The sequence below is a fragment of the Acinonyx jubatus genome, chromosome F2 (assembly GCF_027475565.1).
Source record: "Acinonyx jubatus isolate Ajub_Pintada_27869175 chromosome F2, VMU_Ajub_asm_v1.0, whole genome shotgun sequence".
Classification (NCBI taxonomy): Eukaryota; Metazoa; Chordata; class Mammalia; order Carnivora; family Felidae; genus Acinonyx; species Acinonyx jubatus.
Window position 1 is genome coordinate 75818139 of NC_069394.1, and position 21622 is coordinate 75839760.

At 39.2% G+C, this 21622-nt stretch overlaps 1 protein-coding gene and 1 pseudogene across 1 annotated transcript; both read right to left on the bottom strand.

Annotated features, from left to right (window-relative positions):
* Nucleotides 1–3889: 3889 nt before the first annotated feature.
* MRPL15 (mitochondrial ribosomal protein L15) lies at nt 3890–12415 on the bottom strand. The gene is made up of 5 exons (XM_015071278.3): nt 12230–12415; nt 11208–11362; nt 10448–10613; nt 5885–6008; nt 3890–5161 (listed from the first exon to the last, which is right to left on the bottom strand). The coding sequence occupies exons 1-5, from the start codon at nt 12335–12337 to the stop codon at nt 4824–4826; spliced, it is 891 nt and encodes a 296-aa protein (XP_014926764.1). The 5' UTR covers nt 12338–12415; the 3' UTR covers nt 3890–4823.
* On the bottom strand, nt 6015–9348 carry LOC106974076 (cytochrome b-c1 complex subunit 10-like; annotated as a pseudogene).
* Nucleotides 12416–21622: the final 9207 nt, after the last annotated feature.

Below are 21622 nucleotides of genomic sequence, written 5' to 3' on the forward strand. Positions count from 1 at the left end.
GCTAATGGTCAACAAAAGGAAGCCAGAATAGCCATACTTGTATCAGACAATTTAGACTTTAAAATAAAGACTGTATCAACAGATGAAGGGCATTATATCACAATCAAGGCGTCTATCCACCAAGAAGACCTAACAATTGTAAGCATTTATGCGCCAAATGTTGGAAAACCCAAATATATAAATCGATTAATCACAAACATAAAGAAACTCATCGATAGTAATACCATAATAGTAGGAGACTTCAGCACCCCACTCACAGCAATGGACAGATCATCTAATCAAAAAATCAAGAAGGAAACAATGGTTTTGAGTGACACAATGGACCAGATGGCCTTAAGAGATACATTCAGAACATTTCATCCTCAAGCAGCAGAATATACATTCCTCTCCAGTGCACATGGAACGTTCTCCAGAATAGAACATATACTGGGACACAAATCAGCCCTAAGTACAAAAAGATCGAGATCATACCTGTGCATATTTTCAGACCACAACTCTATGAAACTCGAAACCACCACAAGAAAAAATTTGGAAAGGTAACAAAACTTGGAGACTGAAGAACATCCTACTAAAGAATGAATGGGCTAACCAAGAAGCTAAAGAGGAAATTAAAAAGTATATGCAGGTCAATGAAAATGATAACACCACAACCCAAAACCTCTGGGATGCAGCAAAGGTGGTCATAAAAGTATATAGCAATCCAGGCCTTCCTAAAGAAGGAAGAAAGATCTCAGATACACAACCTAACCTTATGTGTCAAGGAGCTGGAAAAACAACAGCAAATAAAACCCAAAACCAGCAGAAGACAGGAAATAATAAAGATTAGAGCAGAAATTAATGCTATCAAAACCAAAAAAAAAAAAAAAAAAAAAAAAAAAAAAAAAACCCAGAACAGATTAATGAAACCAGAAGCTGGTTCTTTGAAAGAATTAACAAAATTGATAAACCACTAGCCAGTTTGATCAAAAAGAAAAAGGACCCAAATAAATAAAATCAAGAATGAAAGAGGAGAGATCACAACCAACACAGCAGAACTAAAAACAATAAGAGAATATTTTGAGCAATTATATGCCAATAAAATGGGCAAACTGGAAGAAATGTACAAATTCCTAGAAACATACATGACCAAAACTGAAACAGGAAGAAATAGAAAATTTGAACAGACCCATAACCAGTAAGGAAATCGAATTAGTAATCAAAAATCTGCCAAAAAACAAGAGTCCAGGACCAGATGGCTTTCCAGGGGAATTCTACCAAACATTTAAGGAAGACTTAACACCTATTCTCTTGAAACTGTTCCAAAAAATAGAAATGGAAGGAAAACTTCCAAACTCTTTCTAGGAAGCCAGCATTACCTTGATTCCAAAACCAGACAGAGGCCCCACTAAAAAGAACTTTAGACCAATTTCCCTGATGAACATGGATGCAAAAACCCTCAACAAGATATTAGCCAACCGATCCAACAATACATTTTTAAAAAATTATTCACCACAACCAAGCGGGATTTATACCTGGGATGCAGGGCTGGTTCCATATCCGCAAAACAATTAACATGATTCATCACATCAATAAAAGAAAGGACAAGAACCATATGATCCTCTCAACAGATGCAGAGAAAGCATTTGACAACATACGGCATCCTTTCTTGATAAAAACCCTCAAGAAAGTAGGGATAGAAGGAGCATACCTCGAGATCATAAAAGCCATGTATGAACGACCCAACTCTAATATCATCCTCAATGGGGAAAAATGGAGGGCTTTCCCCCTAAGGTCAAGAACAAGACAGGGATGTCCACTCTCACCACTGTTATTCAACATAGTATTGGAAATCTTAGCATCTGCAATCAGACAACACAAAGAAATAAAAGGCATCCAAATTGGCCAGGAGGAGGTCAAACTTTCACTCTTCTCAGATGACATGATACTCTATATGGAAAACCCAAAAGATTCCACCAAAAAAACTGCTAGAATTGATTCATGAATTCAGCAAAGTTGCAGGATATAAAATCAATGCACACAAATCGGTTGCATTCCTATACACCAACAATGAAGCAACAGAAAGAGAATCAAGAATCAATCCCATTTACAGTTACACAAAAAATCAGAAAATACCTAGGAATAAATCTAACCAAAGAGGTGAATAATCTATACACTGAAAACTACAGAAAGCTTATGAAAGAAATTGAAGAAAACACAAAAAAACGGAAAAACATTCCATGCTCATGGACTGGAAGAACAAATATTGTTAAAATGTCAATACTACCCAAAAGAATCTACATATCCAATGCAATCCCTATCAAAATAACACCAGCCTTCTTCACAGAGCTAGAACAAATAATCCTAAAATGTGTATGGAACCAGAAAAGACCCCGAATAGCCAAAGCAATCTTGAAAAAGAAAACCAAAGCTGGAGGCATCACAATCCCGGACTTCAAGATTGTATTTCAAAGCTGTAATCATCAAGACGGTATGATACTGGCACAAGAACAGACACTCAGATCAATGGAACAGAATAGAGAACCCAGAAATGGACCCACAAACGCATGGCCAACTAATCTTTGACAAAGCAGGAAAGAATATCCAATGGAATAAAGACAGTCTCTTCAGCAAGCGGTGCTGGGAAAACTGGACAGCAACATGCAAAAGAATGAACCTGGACCACTTTCTTACACCATACACAAAAATAAACTCAAAATGGATGAAAGACCTCAATTTAAGACAGGAAGCCATCAAAATCCTCAAGAAGAAAGCCGACAAAAACCTCTTTGATCTTGGCCGCAGCAACTTCTTACTCAACACGTCTCCAGAGGCAAGGGAAACAAAAGCAAAAATGAACTACTGGGACCTCATCAAAATAAAAATCTTCTGCACAGCGAAGGAAACAATCAGCAAAACTAAAGGCAACCGACAGAATGGGAGGAGACATTTGCAAACGATATATCAGATAAAGGGTTAGTATCCAAAATCTACAAAGAACTTGTCAAACTCAACACCCAAAAAAACAAATAATCCAATGAAGAAATGGGCAAAACATGAAGACACTTCTCCAAAGAAGACATCCAGATGGCCAACCGACACATGAAAAAAATGCTCAACATCACTCATCATCAGGGAAATACAAATCGAAACCACAATGAGACACCACCTCACACCTGTCAGAATGGCTAACATTAACAACTCAGGCAACAACAGATGTTGGCGAGGATGCGGAGAAAGAGGATCTCTTTTGCATTGTTGGTGGGAATGCAAGCTGGTGCAGCCATTCTGGAAACCGGTATGGAGGTTCCTCAAAAAACTAAAAATAGAACTACCCTAGGATGCAGCAATTGCACTACTAGGCATTTATCCACGGGATACAGGTGTGCTGTTTCGAAGGGGCACATGCACCCCCGTGTTTATAGCAGCGCTACTGACAATACCCAAAGTATGGAAAGAGCCCAAATGTCCATCGATGGATGAATGGAGAAAGAAGATGTGGTGTGTATACACACACACACACACACACACACACACACACACAATGGAGTATTACTCAGCAATCAAAAAGAATTTAGGAGACAAAACAGATGAACATAAGGGAAAGGAAACAAAAATAATATAAAAACAGGGAGGGGGACAAAACAGAAAAGACTCATAAATATGGAGAACAAACGGAGGGTTACCGGAGGGGTTGTGGGAGGAGGGATGGGCTAAATGGGTAAGGGGGACTAAGGAACGTACTCCTGAAATCATGTGGCACTATATGCTAACTAATTTGGATGCAAATTTAAAAAAATAAAAAATAAAACAAGTTTGAATAAATAAATACTCTTGGTACATAAATTACCTTATAAACTGAATCTCAGATCAGCAATACAGAAGGTAGACAAGTGAACAAAATATTGCATCATTTAGGTTTTTAATTTTTTTATTTTAAGAAAATGAACATCCAGGAATCATTTTATTCTTGCTGTGGAAAAATTATCATGAATTATTTAGATTTAATTGCAGCGGGACAAATTGCGTTTCTGTATGGTTTAGATACGACGTAACTTTGGAAAGCTAAATAAGCTTACAGATTGCTGAAACTTTTACGTTAACTGAGTTTAATTTTCACAATACCAGCTGTTTTTATGGCTTACATAATTACTGGACAATTTTTCAAAAATCATTTAAAATGAATGAAAAACAAAGGTCTCCACTATCTATGAAATAAGTAAAATATCAGTTAGAACACTTACCTTGTTCAAGAAAAAGGCTAAGGGCTTAATCATTATTGTCTACTCTTATCAGATGACTTGAGAAAATGAATTCGCTTGGAATTATTTCAATTTTGCTAGCAAATATTGTACTACTTATTCACTAGCCTTAAATCTTAAACTCCTATCCCAAATCTTAATAAAATCCAGAGTTGAAAGCTTTCCATCCTGACACTGGATAGAGCTTCCTGAGGCCCCTGATTAAGATGGGCAACCAGTAGCAACTGCTTAGCCTTGACAGGCCCACCCATCAATCCCGTTCCAGCTGCACCTTCATTTTGATGTGCAACAATGATAACACAGACCTGGACAAAAAGATCGTGAAAAAAAGAACGCTCCCCTAAGAGTTATAATCTTCCTTTGGCAGAAAACCAGGGGGGTTGTTTCTTTAACTGAGAAAGAACCCGCACAGATTCAGTTCCTCTATATAGCCTTGCTTACTGCATTTTTATTTTAATTTTAGATAAAAATGGAAACGGGACTACATGGAAAATTTACAACTAGAGAAAAGATGATGAGAAATATACATGTTTCAGTCTCTTTTCTTCCAGAACTCTTTTACAACTCTGCTTTCTTGGAAGGAATTCATGAGCTGTAATACTTGAGGAGATTCTCATCTGTAGGTTTTAGGATTTTCTTATCTGCCATATTCACCACCCATCCAGGAGCAAGACCAAAGAAAATCTGCCTTGGATCCTTTCGAGTACTAAGCATTTTGAAGAGTTCATCTTTAGTGATATCAGGTAAAATATAGCCATACTTCTTGGCAAGTTCAAGTCTTGCTTCAGGAAATTTGGCAGGATCCGCCAGGTAACCACGATTCTTTGCATCTGTATAATACGGTACCAGTGCTTCGGGCGGAAGCATTCGTTTGGGAATGGGTTGTCCACGCAGAAAGAATGGAACAGGTTTGCACAGAATGTCTGAAAAGGTTTTAAATAAAAAAGATACAAATAGCGGCTATATGTATATGATTTTAATTATTCATGTGCTTAATGTTTATTTTTGATTTTAATTGTTAATGTGCTTAATGTTTATTTTTGAAAGACAGAGAAAGAGGGCAAGTGGGGGAGGGGCAGAAAGAGAGAGGGGAACAGAGGATCCGAAGCAGGCTCTTGTGCTGATAGCAGAGAACCCAATGCGGGGCTCGAACTCACGAACTGTGAGATCATGACCCAAGCAGAAGCCAGACACTCAACTGACTGAGCCACCCAGGTGCCCTTCTTTTGATTATTAATTTTTAACTACTACCAAGATGGGAACTTCCAAGAACTTTTTATTATTATTATTATTATTATTATTATTATTATTATTAAAAAGACTTGTCTTAAGTAAGCAAATGGAAATACTTCACTTTCCAAAATTTGGATCTTGAAAATCAAAGTTACCTCTGGGTTACCAACAATGAGTGAATTTCTAAACATGGTATATAATATCATATGTAAGCCCCATGTTTAAAAACAAAAAACCTGCTCATGACATAGTGACTGCGGAATACTAGAAGCCACACCACGAACAGGAAACCCTAAAACAGAAGACTGAGGTGTCCAAACCACAAGTCAGAGGGCCATGAGGCCTTTTAAATCCTCACACGGCAGCCAGTAGGAGATGAAGAGGGAGAAAAAAGGGACTGCAGGACATCTTACCCAGGCTTCTTGGATCATAGAAGGCCGTAGTGACGACACCACCATTTTTTTCGATTGCAGCGATGGCTAGTTCTGAAGCCAACTGTACTTCAATATTAACTTTTGCCTTAAAGGTGTCAGCACCCTGCAACATGGCAAAGCAAAGTCTGTTTGTAGGTAGCTCGGTTAACAGTGGAGTATAAAATTATGGCAAGTTTTTTACACTGTGTTTTCTCCTCCAAAATGCCTACAATGTTACAGTAATTCCAACTCTAAATACCTCTCTCTGCTTCCAGGTCCTACCAAACAACATTCATTTCTTTTACGTTTGTTTAGGCTATCTTGTTTTACCAACTTTCATTCTCCGTAAGCAAGGACGACTACGTTTTCATCCTACATATTTAGTAAACAGCAACACAAGCATCCATCCCCAGTATTTCATTAATAGTGGACTGTTTAATCCCGACAACCCCATGACAAAATTATTGCTACACCAACTTCATAGATGGGGACACAAAGCACACAGAGGTTAAGCAACTTGTCAAGATCACACAGCTAGGATTCTAACCCAGGGAGTCCAGTCACAGCATGTGTTTTGTTTTGTTCTTTTTCAGAGCAAGGTTTAATGCTGTGTGTATTCAAACATGACAGCCATTTTCACAAACATGGAGTCCTAAGTCATGCTGTAGATATCCTTGGGGCCTTTCCTGAGGGCGGGGGCTGTTCCAGGTACAGCAGGAGCTAACATGGAAGGAGACAATACCAGCAGACATCAGAGGGATCCAAGAAGGGTCAGTTTACCTAATCATCCTTCTTAAACTTGCCATTAGTATAGGGCACCCAGTCCAGAATCAGCTGGCAGTCCATGGCCCATACCAGCCCTACCGTGCCCACAGTGCCCCACATGCCTGCTGTGGGAATCCAGTTGTGGCCAGCTCGTGGTAGCACAGGCCCAGGAACGTGCCCAGCATCACAGTGCAGGCCACAGCTCAGGGTGACGCCTGTATTTGTGTTCTTACACACAACATTCTACCATACTGAGATGGATAGAAATTTCTCTTCTTTATCCCTAAGTTAGCAAGAGGCCAAGAAATTTTTAATGATGGGATGAGTGGGCTGGAACCAGTGGAAAAATAAAAATCTGACAACAGAGGTGCCTGGCTGGCTCAGTCAGTAGAGCATGCAACTCTTCATCTTGGGGCTACATCTGAGCCCCCTGTTGTGTGTAGATTAAAAATAAAATCTTAAAAAAAAAAAATCTGGAGCACCTGGGTGGCTCAGTCAGTTAAATGACTTTTTTTTTTTTTTTTAATGTTTATTTATTTTTGAGAGAGACAGAGACAGAATGCAAGTGGGTTAGGGGCAGAGAGAGAGAGGGAGACACAGAATCGGAAACAGGCTCCAGGCTCTGAGCTGTCAGCACAGAGCCCGATGCGGGGCTCGAACTCACGAGCCACGAGGTCATGACCCAAGCCGAGGTCAGACGCTCAACCGACTGAGCCACCCAGGAGTCCCTAAATGTCTGACTCTTGATTTTGGCTCAGGTCATGATCTCCCAGTTCATGGGTTCGAGCTCCACATCGGGCTCTGTGCTAACAACGCAGAGCCTGCTTGGGATTCTCATGCTCTCTGCCCCTCTGCCCCCATCTCTCTCTCAATAAATAAATAAACCTAAAAAATTAATTAATTAATTTTTAAAATTCTGACAATATCTGATCTTGGAGGGATCAGCTGCCTCTTAGACAAAAGATTCACTCTGCTTTTACTACTGATTTTATCACAGCCTCTAAAAGGACAAAAAAAAGTAAGAACTTTTCCCTAGAATAATCAACACTAAAAAAGGTAGACTTGAACTTCCTAAAGTTCTGGTTTTGGTCATTTTAATTAGGCTGTACTACATTTTACTCTAATTTCAAAACAGATTCTGAATTAAAAGGTGGTAGTATTACTATTTTGTGGTAATAGAATTTTTTTTTTGCTATTTTGGTGTGGTTGAATCAGGCTGGCTCCCAATCAAGTTCCTTTTATTAATTATGAAGCTTTAATGTACTTCAAAAACACTCCTTTGGGGTGCCTGGGTGGTTCAGTCAGTTAAGTGTCTGACTCTTGGTTTTGGCTCAGGTCATGATCTCACATGGGATCATGGGATCCCAGGGCTCGTTCGTGGGATTGAGCCCTGCTCTGTCAGTGAAGAACCGGTTTGGGATTCTCTCTCTCCCTCTGTGTCCCTTCCCCAATCACACTTGCTCTGCCTCTCTCTCAAAATAAATAAACATTAAAAAAATAGGTTCACCCATTCCATCAAGTAAGACACAAATATTCCACCAAATAAGATGCATATTCTCACATTTTTTTTCCATCTATGATACTGGTCTGCATTTTATTAATCAATGGCACCTCTGACTCAATAAAATAAGGTCTTGGGGCGCCTGGGTGGCTCAGTCAGTTAAGCGTCCAACTTCAGCTCAGGTCATGATCTCACAGTTCACAAGTTCAAGTCCCATGTCAGGCTCTGTGCTTACAGCTCAGGGCCTGGAGCCTGCTTCAGATTCTGTCTCTCTCTCAAAAACAAATAAATTTAAATAAATAAATAAATAAATAAATAAATAAGGTCTTGCCATATTATTTGTGAATTTTAATTACTATTCCAAATTGCCCAACTATTTCCTTTTCTTGGGCATTAGAGTTAATTCTGGTGTTTTCAGTATTATAAATACTATTTTTAGGAATGTCTTTATATCAGTTAAGTTTCTTTTTTTGTTATTCCTTGAAAACACATATTCTGAAATTGGTAATTTTGTGCTATGGATTATTACCATTATTTATTGCAAATCTAAAATCCAGAAAAGGTCAACCAATTTACAGCTACAAATGACTGTAACTGTACTTACTGAACTGTTGCCCTGGTGTAGTTTTCAGGATTATTTTCCTAGTTAATATAGATACATGCCTGAAAGCTGTTGGAATGTGCTATTGGCTGACAAGGTCACAGATTTTTCCATATTAATTTATATGTATATTCCCTTATATACCCAGAATAGAATACTGAGGCTTAACTGAGTATTTTGTATTTTATTTTCAAATCATTTTATTTGGAAAACTTTTATCCACAAGGTTCATTTTTTCAAAGGAACCTAAAAGATTTTTCCATAAACACATGCCTCCCTCTAGTGGACACTAAGTTACTCACATAGCTGTATTCCTGACCTACAAGAAACAAAAGTATTAATGAAGAAATTTAACTGCTTATGAAACTCTTAGCCAATTTCTATAAATAGAAAAAGGTTTTGCTGCAGTTAGAATTAGATTTGATTCTGGGTGCCTGGGTGGCTCAGTCGACTGAGCATCTGACTTCAGCTCAGGTCATGATCTCACAGTTCGTGAGTTCAAGCCCCACATCAGGCTCCCTGCTGTTAGCACCGAGACTGCTTCAGATCCTCTGTCTCCCTCTCTCTGCCCCACACCACCCCCCTCAAAAATGAATACATATTGAAAAAATGAGAAATTAAAAAAAAAAAAAGAATTGGATTTGATTCATTCCTTGTCTCCATAAAACTAATTATTATGAGCCAGTATTTCCAATACTGAAAATATAGCAATGAACTAAAGTACTTGTCATTACATTTAGACATAAAATTTACATTATAGTGTGAAGAAGAGCATGAAAAAATAAATGCATTACTTGGTAATAAAGGTCAGGTGTTTATACATTCAAAGAAAAATACTTTGCACAGGGTAAAGCAGACAAGAGTATGAGGGGAGGGGAGGGAGGAGTTGTGAGTATTCTTTTATAAAAGGATGTCAGAAAAGATCTCCCAGATATGACATTTTGAGCAGAGAATCAAAGGGAGAGAGCCAGCTGAATCGATACACAGCAGAGCACCCCAGAACCAAGGACAAAGGCCATGCCAACTTCCTCAAACTACAACTGAGTATAACACAGTGTAATGGTTATATGGTAACTCAAAAGAAATAAAAATTGGGGGGTGGGGGGGGAGGTGCCTGGGTGGCTCGGCCAGTTAAGTGTCCAACTCTTGATTCCAGCTCAGGTCGTGATCTCGAGGTTCATGGGTTCAAGAGCCCAGCATTGGGCTCTTCGTTGACAGTGAGGGGCCTGCTTGGGATTCCATCTCCCCCTCTTTCTGCCCCTCTCCTGCCCTCTCTCTCTCAAAATAAATAACCATTTAAAAAAGAAAGAAAGAAAGAAAGAAAGAAAGAAAGAAAGAAAGAAAGAAAGAAAGAAAGAAAGAAAGAAAGAAAGAAAAAAATTGGGGCAACCTGGGCTGACTTCAGCTCAGGTCATGATCTCACTGTTCGTGAGTCCGAGCCCAGCTTCATTCAGGTGACCTCAAGCCCCACTCCGGGTAAGTTTGAGCCCTGCTCCAGGCTCTGCACACACTCACTCACTCACTCATTCTCACTCTTTCTGTCTCTCTCCCTCTCCCTCTCTCTCTGCCCCTCGCTCACTTGCTCTTTCAAAAAATTTTAAATTAAAGAAATAAAAATTAAAAAGGCAGAGTGTTGATTATATGGTAACCAGAAATAGCCTTCTATGTGACACCAACAAATCTCATCCAGACTTACCTCCTCCACCAGCTGGACACCATAATCCCTTTTAAGTGGCTGGATGGTCACACCTCTCCCATTGACAAGCTGAGTTAAGTCAATAGGTTGAGTAGGATCCACTCGACCCAAATCAATAAGATATTGCAATCTATTCAGACTCAAAGGCTGATACTGGCGTCTGAAGCTACAAAACAAAGTAACAATTGGAACACTCAAACGGCTCTTCCCGTAAGTTCTTCCGATCAACTCAAAGCTTTGTCCTCTATTTTCCTCCCTCGATTTACATGATTTAACAAAAATAAAACCATCCTGAGTGCAACAAAATCACACAATATCGCTTGCTTTTTGGCAATGAAACAGAACCAGAACTTCATTTCACTAAAAATAATTTGCCTCTCTAAGCATTTACTTCACTCATTTAAACAAATTTGTCAAAGTGACTTATGCATTAACGGAGCTCAAAGTAACAAGAGGAGTTGTCATTTATTGGGTGACTACCCAGGTTTTTATATACATTATTGCTAAGCCTCTAGCCAACCACAAGAGCTGGTATTACCATCTCCTCCTTTGCCAGGTCTGAGCATCAAGTCCGGGCTTTTTTCCCCTCCTAATCCAGGCCAAATTTCATTACCAAAAATGATTCAGAGAAACAGCAATAAAAGTTTACCTCAAAGTGAATTTAAATTTCTACCAAGCAATTGTTTTTGTTTTTGTTTTTGTTTTGGTGACTGTCAGTGAAAATTAGGGATTTTTACTTTAAAAAGCAAAGCAACCTTACCTATGACCTTCATTAAACCCATATTTTGGGATTCGAATGTAAAATGGAGTCTGGCCTCCCTCAAAACCCAGTCTGGGCCGGGTTCCTCTCTGCCGCTCTCCCTTATGGCCTCTGCCACATTTTCGACCTCTTCTCTGACCTCTTCGCCGTCTTTCCTACAAGGAAAAGAAACGCCATTCATTTATCCAATCAACCAGTACTAACAGCTAACACTGTGCCAAGCTCTGTTCTAACTGCTCTAACCTCCGCTTTTAAGTTAGCATCCTTGCCTCTGTAAATGTAGTGAATTCTTGTAACCAAAGTCCAAATTGTGTTTCAAAGGAAAAGTTCCAAGGACGGAATGGAGGTAAGGACTCTAGGATAGGCTGGAAATGAAAAAAATCCTAGAGTCAAACATCCACAACAAACAAGGTTTACACGGTATTTAAGAACACTTATTTTGTAATTAATTGTAAACACATAATCGTTACCCATGTGTATTATTTAAACCTTAACTTGTAAAGAAAGTATTTTTTTCCCAAATTAACTTCCTGTCACTTCGTGAAAACGAACCGATTCTTTAAATAATAGTGTGTTGGCGCTCAGTCTCGGGTTGTGAGTTCCAACCCCACGCTGGGTGGAAACAAAATATTTTTAAAGTTAAATAAATGACAGTATGTCAACTGACAGCTTTTCTAGCTGTATTCAGTGATTTGCAGAAAAGACAACTACCATAATCAATTCAAATCTTTCCCACGAAAATAAAGTTAACGGGAAAGGAGCTCATCTTAAATCCAACTCTGAACGAGGCCATCATTTTGTGGCTCCTGCGACTTCACGCCTCCGCCGTAATTACAGAATCACGCTTTACCATATGAACCTTGTTACGAATTGGGTTCTCCGTGCAGTTGAGAACAAGGGCTCGGCAACCCTACGTTTATCCCAACACCCTCCGCAAAGAGTGCGGGAGAACGATGGCGAGAACAGGCCGCTTCCATCGCCCCTTCCCCCTGCGCGTCCCCGCACCGCCACCAGCCATTTACCGGTTTCCTGGAGCCTGGATTCGGCTTTAGGTTTGCCAAGCTCACACGTGGAAGTGCCCGGAGCAGGTCCAGAGCCCCTGCCCCACCGCCCCGCAGGGGACCGGCCATGACCCGCACAGCCAAGGCCCTCCAAGGGCGCCCGGGGTCGCCTCGGAGCCCACGTGGTCTCCGGGCGCTGCTTTACGGCCGCGGCCCCGCCCCTGTCGTACCGCAGGAACTGCTGCGCTCTCGGCCGCTGGGCTCGCCGGTGTCCGGGAGGGCCCTGGTAGCGTGCGAAGATTTGCAAGTTAGCCTCTGCTGCTCTACCTCGTTTTCTGGGTTTTAGTTCGCTGGGGGTGTGAGCGTAGTTTGGGAGACCGTGCCTTGACCTCGTCCCTGAGCCTACGACGTTTTCCCCGGCTTTAGAAAAGCGCGCATTGAAAACGCCATGCATTAGGGAATCTTGGGAGTCCGTGTTTGGCCTGGCACGTTTTGTCGTGTCTTGGCCTGTAGGAGACAGTGTCTTCCCCGAGCTCCGCGTGGAGCCCAGACCAAAGTAACGGGAGCGCTAAGCCTTTAGCTTTGAGCTTCGCCTGGCTACACGCGGTGAGAGACAAAAATAATACCCGGGGTCCAGCTATTAAAATGCCTGGCTCCTACCGACCTGTGAGTAAGAATCAAACTATGCGTTCTCATCCCGGTGTATCTACACTACATTGTTGTGCCTGAGCTGCTGAGATAACTAATTTCGCTTATTGTTTAATGATGTTAGCGCTTGGTTATGTGTCAGGCGCGTGTTAAGTCAGCCTTACTCGGTTTATCTAAACAACCAGTCGTAGAGATGTTTTTATTTTTTACAGACCTTGGCAAGGTCGAGTAGCTGGACCAAGGTCTCACGATAAAAAGCAGAGCCAGGATTCAAACTTCTACTACCTCCTTACAAAGTAGTATTTTTTATCATATAAAATTGAGTATCTGCAGCACGAAATACATAAGGTTATTTTCATTCAAAAAATAGCAACTTCCCTATTTTTGCCTTGAGGGGATGTAATGTCAAAGACCATGTTCCCTCCTTTTGTTTTATTCTTTTTACATTTCACTGTCTTGCTGTGGAGTTGTTCTTCCTGGTTGCTATTAGTTATACAATAGTGAAGTTGAGAAATTTGGGGAGGCGAACTACTTCTATGTTTGACAAAACCTTTCTGAAGTTATTTTGAATGAAATATAAAAGAAGGAAGATGCATCCATTTCTTTAAGCATATTTATGAGCACGTCACTAACTAACTTGTTACTGAGAAAGATACAAAGATGAAATCAAATAGGATCTTGCTCCCAGGTTTTTTTGTTTTTTTTTGAAATCTACAACAGGAAATTTGTCAAAATTGAGGGGTTTTTTTAAGATTTTATTTCTTTTTTAAAATTTCCTTTTAAGATCATCTTTTTTTTTCTTATGTTTACTTCTTTTGAGAGAAAGAACGAGCAAGCACACGAGCCGGTGAAGGAGAGGCTGAGAGAGGAGAGACAGAATCCCAAGCAGGCTGCACACTGTCAGCATAGAGCCTACTGCAGGGCTCCAACTCAACCCTGAGATGACCTGAGAGGAAATCGAGTTTGATGGTCAGCCGACTGAGCCCCCCAGGTACCCCTGAAGTCTTTATTTTTAAGTAATCCCTACACCCAGTGGGGCTCAAATCCACGCCCTGGAGATCAAGAATCGCTTGCTCCACCAACTGAGCCAGTCAGGAGCCCCAAAATTGAGTGTTTTTTAAAAAGTAAAAAAAAAAAAAAAAAAAAAAGTAGGTCTCTTATAGACCTAACAGCACAAATAGAAGAAAACTACAAATATGAGCTCTCTAAAACAATATAAAATACTCTATTTGGAAGTACAAAAGAAAATACAGAAAACAATAGAAACTAGTTCCTGACTTTAAGGGTTTCAATTCGATATATTTCATCATCTTTTTGTTAGAAATTTCATACTTCTGGGAAGAAAATTAAAAATACACTGCAGAAAGACTCAGCTTTTTTTTTCTCTACCTAGAAAATCGTTGCTTGCATTAAGTAGTGAATTTCTGGGTGAGTGTTAATACTAATAACATTTTTAAACATATAATTTTTATTGAATAAATGAGATACAGGAAATATAAATACAGTACAGTGTGCTGTACTTCCTGGAAGTAGATGTTTTTATTCGTGTAGGTTATATAATGTTATTGGGGGACATTAGTTAATAACAGTGGAAATAATTGTCGTAAATTGTAGGCTATGTGTTTATCCCATATCCAACTTGTTGAGAAAGCATATAAAACTCTCAATTTGATGAGTATCATCGTGTTGTGAAAATGTAAATTAAGGTTGTGTAATAAATAGGTCATTAATCCTTATCTTAAGCCTGTGTAAGGTTTACATCATCAGTATTGTATGATAGTATTTATTCAGCACCCACATGATTGGGGTATTGCAGTAATATATATTAAACACCCACAAGATTGAGGTGTTGCACTATACCCTGTTTAAATCATTGAGAAGACTTTGTAATAAAATATTTCAGGGGGGTGTGGGTGGCTCAGTCAGTCAAGCCTCCGACTCTTGATTTTGGCTCAGGTCCTGATCTCGTGGTTCATGAGTTCAAGCCCCATGTTGGCCCCTGTGCTGGCAGTGAGGAGCCTGCTTGGGATTCTCTCTCCCCCCCTTTGCTCCTCCCCTGCTTGTGTACTCTCTCTCAAAATAAATAAATAAACTTTAAAAAAAAAAAGTCTTCAGGGGCGCCTGGGTGGCTTGGTCGGTTAAGCATCCGACTTCGGCTCAGGTCATGATCTCACGGTCTGTGAGTTCGAGCCCCGTGTCGGGCTCTGTGCTGACAGCTCAGAGCCTGGAGCCTGTTTCAGATTCTGTGTCTCCCTCTCTCTCTGCCCCTCCCCTGTTCATGCTCTGTCTCTCTCTGTCTCAAAAATAAATAAATGTTAAAAAAAAAAAATTTTTTTTAAAAAGTCTTCATAAAAAGAAAACATTTCAGTGACTGCTTAAGGTCCATCCTGATTCCAGTCCCAGTTAATAATGACTACTGCATCATTATATAAAAAGAATGAAATGAATCCTGTGAAGGTGGTATAATTTGAAATTCCTTGGGAAGTCCTCTTTCTCACACACTCCTAAATAATCTTTTGCCACTTATGCAAGGACCCTAACGGTCCATCAACATAGATTAATTCCTTTGAACTCATTTAAAATGAAAATTCTCGGTGTGTGGGGTAGCTCAGTCGGTTAAGCATCTGACTTCAGCTCAGGTCATGATCTCGCAGTTAGTGAGTTACAGCCCCGTGTCAGACTCTGTGCTGACAGCTCAGAGTGTGGAGCCTGCTTCAAATTCTGTGTCTCCCTCTCTCTGCTCCTCCCTTGCTCGTTCTCTCTCTCTTTCTCTCAAAAACAAACATTAAAAAAAAATTTTTCTTAATGAAAATTCTCAAAGTGGGTAGAGAATGAGAGTTGGGGACGTGAAAATAAAGGGATAATTTTATCATATAAGGCAGTTTACATGAACCATAATAAAATACACTAGGGAGAGGCTAATCAACTTACCCCTCTGTTTCTGAGATTAAAAAGCAACAAAACAAAAACATGCACATAAACTCTCCTCCTAAATGAGATCATACATTAAAGAATATTTCGGCAGGGATGGGAACAAGAGGAAAAGAATTTCAGTTATTAGATTATTACTGACTTTTTCTGTGACCCAAGAACAAGTCATTTTTAGAGTGCAACCAAGAACAGGCTTATTTTGTGTTTATCAAAGTTGAGAATTGGAAAACAACTAGAGATGAGAGTTTCCTAAGTGAAAAGAGGAGGAACCCAGGTGCAGGAGAGCAGTAAATCCCTTTGATACTGGGAAAAAACAATACCAAGAGGGCATGGGAAGGGGATGGAAATAAATGTCACCCTGATAAAACCTACCTAGTTTTATCAAAGGTTGGCCCTGACTTATAGGTCTTCATTTATACTTGAATAGTTTTTGTTTTAATTTTATTAAAGTATAGTAATGCATTCATTTGTTTGGAGAAAAATCAAATAGTACAGAAGAGTCTCATGAGAAACAGTTTTCCATAGGCAATCAACTTTTAACTTTCGTTTTTATTTCATCAGGTGAGTACCTCTATATTTATAAATTAAACTATCTCTACCACTAATTGTTTTATTGATTTTTGACATTGTATATTCACTTGTCTTAAGATAGATGAAGATTTAGATAATTTAAACTATTTCCTAGTATTTTAGTTTTCTCTATGGTAACTGTAATTCAAATAATGTGAGTACTTTAAATATCTATCTCTTGAATTGTCAATTGTCAAAAGCATACAGAAACTCCTCACTCTGTGTAAGATGAAGGCATTGACTCATCTAACCTCTCACACTTTTTGGCCCCTTCTACTTACAACATCTTTTAGCTATATATATACATATTTTTTTTTTAACATTGTCACGGATATAAATAAGAAGCTACAACAATTACTGTATCTGCTCTCTCTCTCTCGAGCAGTTTTCAGTGTTTCTCTTTCCTGCCCATAAAGAACTAGCTGTCAGGCTAACAAGCCTTCTTTAAATTCAAGATCACAGGGGTGCCTGGGAGGCTCAGTCGGTTGAGCGTCCAACTTCGGCTCAGGTCATGATCTCATAGTCTGTGAGTTCGAGCCCCACATCGGGCTCTGTGCTGACAGCTCAGAGCCTGGAGCCTGCTTCGGATTCTGTGTCTTCCTCTCTCTCTGACCTTCCCCCGTTCATGCTCTATCTCTCTCTGTCTCAAAAATAAATAAACGTTAATTAAAAAAAACAAAAAAAAAACATTTCAAGATCACAGACCCCAAATTGGTCATCCTATTCCAGTGTCCCAGAATACTTACTTTTTCACTCTCCACAATGACTACTTTGTATCTTCTTTCTCAGCCAATGATTTTCCTTTCTACTTTACAAAAAGCACTCATGAGCTCAGGCATTTTCCCACATCCCACCATTAAATGTACAATCCTTCCCATCATTGCATGTATTCTCTATATCCTGTTAAAGACAAGGAAGTGGCTTCCTCCTGCTAATGGTCAGTCTTTCCAACTGTGATCTGGACTTCCATGCCTCCTACCTGCTTAAGGATTTTGTTGTTTTGAATATCCCCTATCTTTCCCACATCAGCATCATCAATCTCTCCTCATGCCAGGTGGTCTCATGAGCGTATAAAAACGCATGACTAGCATTGATTACGAAAAAACTATACCACTTTTCTTTATCCCATCATCCCTCCACACGCCTTCACCTGTATCCATCTTTCTGCTTGCTCTCCTAGCAAAACTCCTCAAAAGAGTTCTATGTAGGCTATCTCTATTTCCTCTTCTTTAATCCTGTTTTCCTGCGAATAACCTCCATGTTGCCAGTTCTGATAAGAAGTGCAAATCAAAACCACAATGAAGTATTGCCTCACAAATGTTAGAATGACTATTGCCAAAACAAAACAAAACAAAAGATAAGTATCGGTAGGGATGTGACGAAATTGGAACCCTGTACGCTGTTCCTGTTCATGGGAACGTAAAATGGTGCAGGCACTTTGGAAGACAGTATACAGATTCTTCAAAGAATTAAAAACAGAACTGCCATACGATCCAGCAATTCCACTTTTGGGTATATACCCAAAAGAATTGGAATCAGGATCTCAAAGAGATATCTCCTGTGTTTATTGCAGCACTATTCACAATAGCCAAGATCTGGAAACTGCCCAAATATCCAGTGTAAGACAAATGGATATAGAAAATGTGGGATATTGAAACTAATGTAACATTGTGTGTCAATTATATTCAAAATTTTTAGAATATGTGGGCTATACATACAATTAGATACTATTCAAACTTAAAAATTAAGGAAATGCTATCATTTTTGACAAGATGGATGGACTCGGAAGACATTATGTTAAGTGAAATAAATCAGTCACAGAAGGACAAATACTGCATGATTCCTCCTCTATAATGTATCTAAAATAGTCAAATAAGCAGAAAATAGATTGGTGGTTGCCAGGAGATTGGAGTGAGTTTGATAGTTGAGATGGGAGAGTTGTTTGATGGGTATAAAGTCTCAGTTTTCCAGGATGAGTATGTTCTGGAGATCTACAACATTCAACACTCTGTTGTTAACAGTGTGGTATTACGCACTTCTTAAGAGGGTAAATCTTATGTTAAATATTCTTACCACAAACAAAAAGCCAGGGGACAAAGGAAATTTTTTGGATGTGATGGATATTCTTTTCAAGTTTACTTACTTATTCGAGTAATCTCTACACCCAACATGGGGCTCAAATTCACAATCGCAAGATCAAGAGTCACAATGCTCCTCCAACCGAGCCAGCCAGGCACCCTGGTGATGGATTTGCTTATTACCATGATCGTGGTGGTAGTATCACAGGTCTAAGCTTATATCCGAACTCATTAAAGTGTATACATTACATGTGTACAATTTTTGTATATTATACCTCAATAAAGCTGAAAAAAATGGAAATTGTTCTTTTAAAGGAGTGCTTTGCATCATTCAAGGCAATTGATCACTTTGTCCTTGAAATACTTTGTGTAGTTTCTGGACCACCCACGTTTCTGGTGTTCTTCCATCCTGGTTGATCTCACTCACTTTTACCGAGTTGTCTTAAACTCTCTGCTCTCTAAATGTTGAAATTTATTTTTTCTATTCAGATATTCTCTCAAGGTGATCTTAAATGGTTTATAGATTCTCAGATTTATATCTGTATCCCAAATTGGAGTTCAACTTTTATGTATCCAGCTCCTTAATTGATATCTTGACTAAGATGTCTTAACATCATCAAAAGGGGATCCTAGATTTCCAACACTCTACCACAATCTTCCCCAAATTCCTCTTCCCTTATATTCTCCTTGTCAATAAATGGCACCTCTGTTTCCCTAGTTATTAAAGCCAAAACCTAAGAGTCATTTTTAATGCCCCTCTTTCCCTATTTCATCCATCAACGACACCTATCACTTTTACCTGTAAACATAATGCTGGTTCAAACCACCACCATATTGCCTAGAACAATGCTGCAGTCTGCTGATGACTATTTTCACTTCCACTCCTGTGCCCTTCCAATCCATTTTCCAAAAAGTCAGAATGTCATTACCCTTCAGTGACTTCACATTGCTCCTGAGTAAAATGCAAATTTCTTACCATGGCCTATGAGAATCAGGCTGATCGGATTCAATTTCATTCAGTGAATGAAATAAGTCTTTTTTTTTTTTAAGTTTATGTATTTAAGTGGGGGAGGGGCAGAGAGAGCTCTGAGCAAGCTCCACACTCTGTGAAGCCTGACGCAAGGCTTGATCTCATGACTGTGAGATCATGACCTGATGCAAAATCGAGAGTTGGGTGCTTAACCAACTGAACCACCCAAGCACTCTAGGCAAGTCTTCTTATGGAATTTTCTGGGTTATTTCTTTTGCGGGGAGGGGGGGGTGAAATACAATAAATAAGTACAAATAAAACTATTTCTCAGAATAAGGAGTACCATGGAGACAATTAGGGGATTTTGTTAGGGAATAACTGATATTTGTGTTGTCTTTTAGACTGAATGGTCAAATATTGCCTCTCTGAAGGGACATTTGAACCAAAGGACACAAAAGATTTTTTTAGCATTTTCTAAGAAAAGGTTTATTTCTTGATTACATTATAAGCCCACTGAAGATGAGCTGCAAACTCTATTCCTTATCTTTCTAATCCTAGAACCCAGGATGAGAAAGCAGCCATATCATGAAACCTGCAGGTTGCTATGACAGATGGAAAGAGGATTCTGGGGGGCTCTCACACCAGGAATGGAAATCTCTAGTCTGAAAGTGACACATGTCTCTTCTACCTACAATTTATTGACCGGACCTACTGACATGACCTCACTTAAAACAAAATCTGGGAAGTACAATCCTACCATGTCCTGGAGGACAGAGAATCAGAAATATTTGAAAAAAAAAAACCACCACCTACAGAGTCCTTCATGTTCATAAAGGAAAGTTTATAAAAGGGAAAGGTATAGACGCGTAGTAGCAAGAGTTCTCCTACAACTATACAGTGCCATAGTGTTGCTAGGTGTGGTCCCTCTGGTAGATGTAAAATAGAAACAAGATGGTTTGGTGAGCCTTTCCAAGTCTTGCTGGTATCCAATCCTAAGACTCAGGAAATGATTTCCTACTATTATACAGAGCTGGAAGAATGAGCCCACAGAATACTACCTAATTCTCCCTACTCAGGATTGCAATTTGCTCAGCTTCAGTCTCACTGCCTTAAACTATTCTAGAAGTCAAGAACAGTCTGGAAATATGTATATTCTTCACATCAGCATTATAGAGCAAAAATCAAATAAATGGGCACAAGACTGGCTCGGTGTTTTTTTTTTATGGCAGATTATTTAATTTCAAGACTATTTCTTATATATTACACATACATTTGCAGAAAGAGTAAAATGTTGAATCAAGGTTATAAATGCCACTAAGACATATATGTTCTTTCTTCTAGCATTTTTATGGTTTCTTTGTCAAAAAAAAAAAAACCCACTTAACCCTTTGTCCTATTTGAAATCTTTCTATGGTGAGATATTTCAAGACCAATGTTAAATATAACTAACAATAAGCTGAACACCTATGTGCCTACCACCTACCTTGTGAAATAAAATAGTATTTTTATAGTTGTAAGTCTCTTTTTATACCTAACCATATTCCTATTTCTCCCAACTTCCCCAGAAGTAGTCACTATTCTGAACTTAGAATTTATCCTTCCTATGCATTTCTTTGTACTTTTACTCTGTCTCTGTATATCCATTATCAACATATAATATTTTGAGATTTTTGGCTTCTGGCAATGATGGGGCAAGAACTGAATAATAATATTTAAAAAGAATTATATTTAATATAATAATAATATTTAAAAAGATTTATCCCCCCACCACACACAACTAAGCAACCAGACAAAATATACAGCATAATGGCTGGTGGATATTAGACAACAGGCACTTCTCTGAGAGAAATGAAACAAAAATTTTGAGTTATATTATTGTTCCAACTGATGGCATGGAGCGAATTTCCAGGCTACATCCAGGGAGGAAGTACCCAAACAGAGCCCTCTAGTCTCCCAGAGGTGAAGAGACAGAGTCTGTACCGGGAAAGCCTACTAGCATTTATGGGATCAAGTACAAGAGAAGAGAAAGCTGCACAGGAAAAGCTCCAAATGTGTGTATTAGTCAGCACATGTGTGTGAAGAAACCACTCAAGGCCAGTGAACGGCCATGAGAAAGATGCAAGCAGAAGCTTTACCAGAGTTCACACAGGGCTAGGAATACTTTATCTTACCACTAGCCAAAAAAAAAAAAAAAAAAAAAAAATTCCTAACACAAGG

Bases quoted from the DNA above. Each gene is read 5' to 3' on its own strand.
- MRPL15 (XM_015071278.3), bottom strand. From the start codon at position 12,337: ATGGCCGGTCCCCTGCGGGGCGGTGGGGCAGGGGCTCTGGACCTGCTC. The intron at 11,363-12,229 runs GTAAATGGCTGG...TTTTCCTTGTAG, and splicing joins ATCCAGGCTCCAGGAAACCG to GAAAGACGGCGAAGAGGTCA. The intron at 6,009-10,447 runs GTAAGTCTGGAT...GCCATGTTGCAG, and splicing joins GTGTCCAGCTGGTGGAGGAG to GGTGCTGACACCTTTAAGGC.